Source organism: Artemia sp. Qi Xiang Cuo, unplaced genomic scaffold (genome assembly GCF_049724085.1).
Source record: "Artemia sp. Qi Xiang Cuo unplaced genomic scaffold, ASM4972408v1 HiC_scaffold_719, whole genome shotgun sequence".
Classification (NCBI taxonomy): domain Eukaryota; kingdom Metazoa; phylum Arthropoda; class Branchiopoda; order Anostraca; family Artemiidae; genus Artemia; species Artemia sp. Qi Xiang Cuo.
Genome location: NW_028298128.1, coordinates 4340 through 6857, shown reverse-complemented (window position 1 = coordinate 6857; position 2518 = coordinate 4340). Strand labels below are relative to the sequence as shown.

The 2518-nt window shown below is 35.3% G+C and overlaps 1 protein-coding gene across 1 annotated transcript; it reads left to right on the top strand.

Moving 5' to 3' along the window:
• Positions 1-810: 810 nt before the first annotated feature.
• On the top strand, positions 811-1229 carry LOC148938808 (uncharacterized; the record flags this gene model as incomplete). Its single annotated transcript, XM_089107520.1, has 1 exon — positions 811-1229. A coding segment is annotated over exon 1 (411 nt), but the record flags the coding sequence as incomplete, so codon positions are not given.
• Positions 1230-2518: the final 1289 nt, after the last annotated feature.

The window sequence follows — 2518 nt, the reverse complement described above, 5'->3', positions numbered from 1 at the left end:
GTTAGAAAGAAACACGTGATCCTGTCCCGTTAGAATCAATACTTCCCCGGCAGATTATGTAAATCATTTTCTCAGGAGACTACATCCCCTCTTGTTAATCAGTACATTGTCCCTTTAGCATTCAATGCACATGTACAACCTTCGTCCCAAAGTCAATACACATAGATACAATAAACAAATTGACCTAGTAAAGGATGTAATTGACCCGTTAGTGGATCAATAATCCATGAATAAATTATGTCCCGTCAGCGTTAGACTCGGTTATAGATGGCAGCAGTGGTGCCCCGTCGGCGCTGGTACCTGATTCCCTTCTAGGAAGTAAGCCTAAGACGTTCAAATTACGTGACAAAACTATTTTATTCATTTTAAACCTCTAAATTTAGGTCATATCTTAGGTTTTTCAGCTCCGTAGTTTTCTAAATATCCAAATTCCGCATACACCAACAATAAGATCCGATTTTAATCCGTTTTGTTGCGTGTCATTTGACAATATATTATATATATATATATAATATATATATATATATATATATATATATATATATATATATATATATATATATATATATATATATATATATATATATATATATATATATATATATATATAATATATATATATATATATATATATATATATATATATATATATATGTATTTTTTTTTATTTTTTTTTGTATGTGTGTGTGCCTTATCCGCCTTTCTCGTGGCGTACTTTGTGTTTTGAAAGGTTGGCAATAGTTTTTCATTTAATTGCTTCTTTGGTAAGACGGAATATTCATTAAGACAATTCTAAAATCTTTTCAGGTGATTTTATCATGAACGAAGTCGAATCAAGGAAAGAAGTAAACAAAAATTTGACCCTTAAATTGCCATCCCTTGTAGTCAGTGATTACTCGGAAAATGACCAAGGCCATGTGACTTCTTGGCTTATTGGCCATGAACCTTATTTTCAAAATGGCCTTAGTGTCTGTGATATAGCTTCAAGATATTCTCTTGAGAGATCTGATTCAAACAGCTCTTTAAGCACGTATGCCCTAAGTGAGACTAGCACGCCCGATGGTGAAATTAAGAAAGAAAGTGACTTTCTCACTGTGAGCACAAATGGTAGGTTGAGATGTCTTGCTGCTGACTTCATTCCGGATCCAGATGACGAAGGAAGAAAACTATCGAACTGTTCTACTTGTTCAACGGCTTCTACTCAAGATATCGATACCGAACGCCCCGACGTGAGTGCTCGCTCAATTTTTTTTCAAATTCCTAATAAATGTGACTATATTTTCAGCTACTGGTTGTGCCTTCATGGAAATTTGTATCATGCATAATCTACATTCAGTTTGTCTCTCTTATTGGATAAATGTTTTCTTTTCATGTAACAGCAAAGAACAAAGTTAAAACTCAAAATTGAAACACACCATCCTTATTATGAGGCGGCTGCCACCCTCCCCATTCCTCCCAATCTCAATTGTAAAAATTTTGCTTTATTTATCACACTGATCAAAGAATGAGTGTGCTCATTGAGGCGTATTTACTTTACACAGTAAGATTTTTAGTTCAAACATTTTTAAATGCAAAAGCAAGCAAACAGATATAGCATTATCTTCTAACTTAATAAGCAACTGGCTCTATTTCTTACATTCGAGTATGCTTCAGTAAATACAAGTTAAGCCAGAATCCTCCGTCCCCGCCATACCAGTGACCGTATCCCTTATCCCCTCTATTCCACGTATTTTCGTTGTGATTCCGTTTTTTTTTGTAATTTTTCACGGCAAGGAAGTTACAAAACGCATCATGGTTGCAGCTGCAGATGCAACCTAGTAAAAAGCGAACCAAATCCCATAGTGACCAGAAGTTTAAAAAAACGTTTAAAAAAAAACTGTATTCTGAGAAAATATTGCCATCTGACGCTAAATCAGGAATAGTAACTATTGTTTGGGTTGATGTTATAAGTAAAAGTTTATTACGAATAGCAATGTATGGTGATTTCGAGAAAGAGCCTGAAACCCATCGAAAATGGCGTCAGATCGAAATGAAAATTACACCATTGGAATCAGCTTGGTCCAAAACCTCAGACACGGAAAAGCAGTCCCCCTATTTGAACAACAAAGAAAATCACTTTTTTGCATGGGTAGCACTGATCTGTCTCCTTTTTGTTTTCTCCTTTTTTCCAGGGCTAGCGGTTTACCAGAACATCATAGAGAGATGCGTAATAGCTCATTAGAGAGCTGTTTCTTACATCTATGTGCTTTTTATAAGTTCCATCATCTGCATGTGCCATATGGCACAAAAATGGCACATTATGTGCCATTTCTCAAGGGGTGGGGCTAGCTGGCTACAAAAACATCGTAGACAGATGTTTAATAGCTCACATTAAAGCTATCTGTCATATATACGTTTTATTTATAAACTCTACAACCTGCAACTACCAAAGGACACTAAAAACGACACAATTGATGCCATGCTTTAAGTGAAAAAGCTAGAGGCTAATGGGCTGCCAGAGCTTCTTAGAGATTTTTAA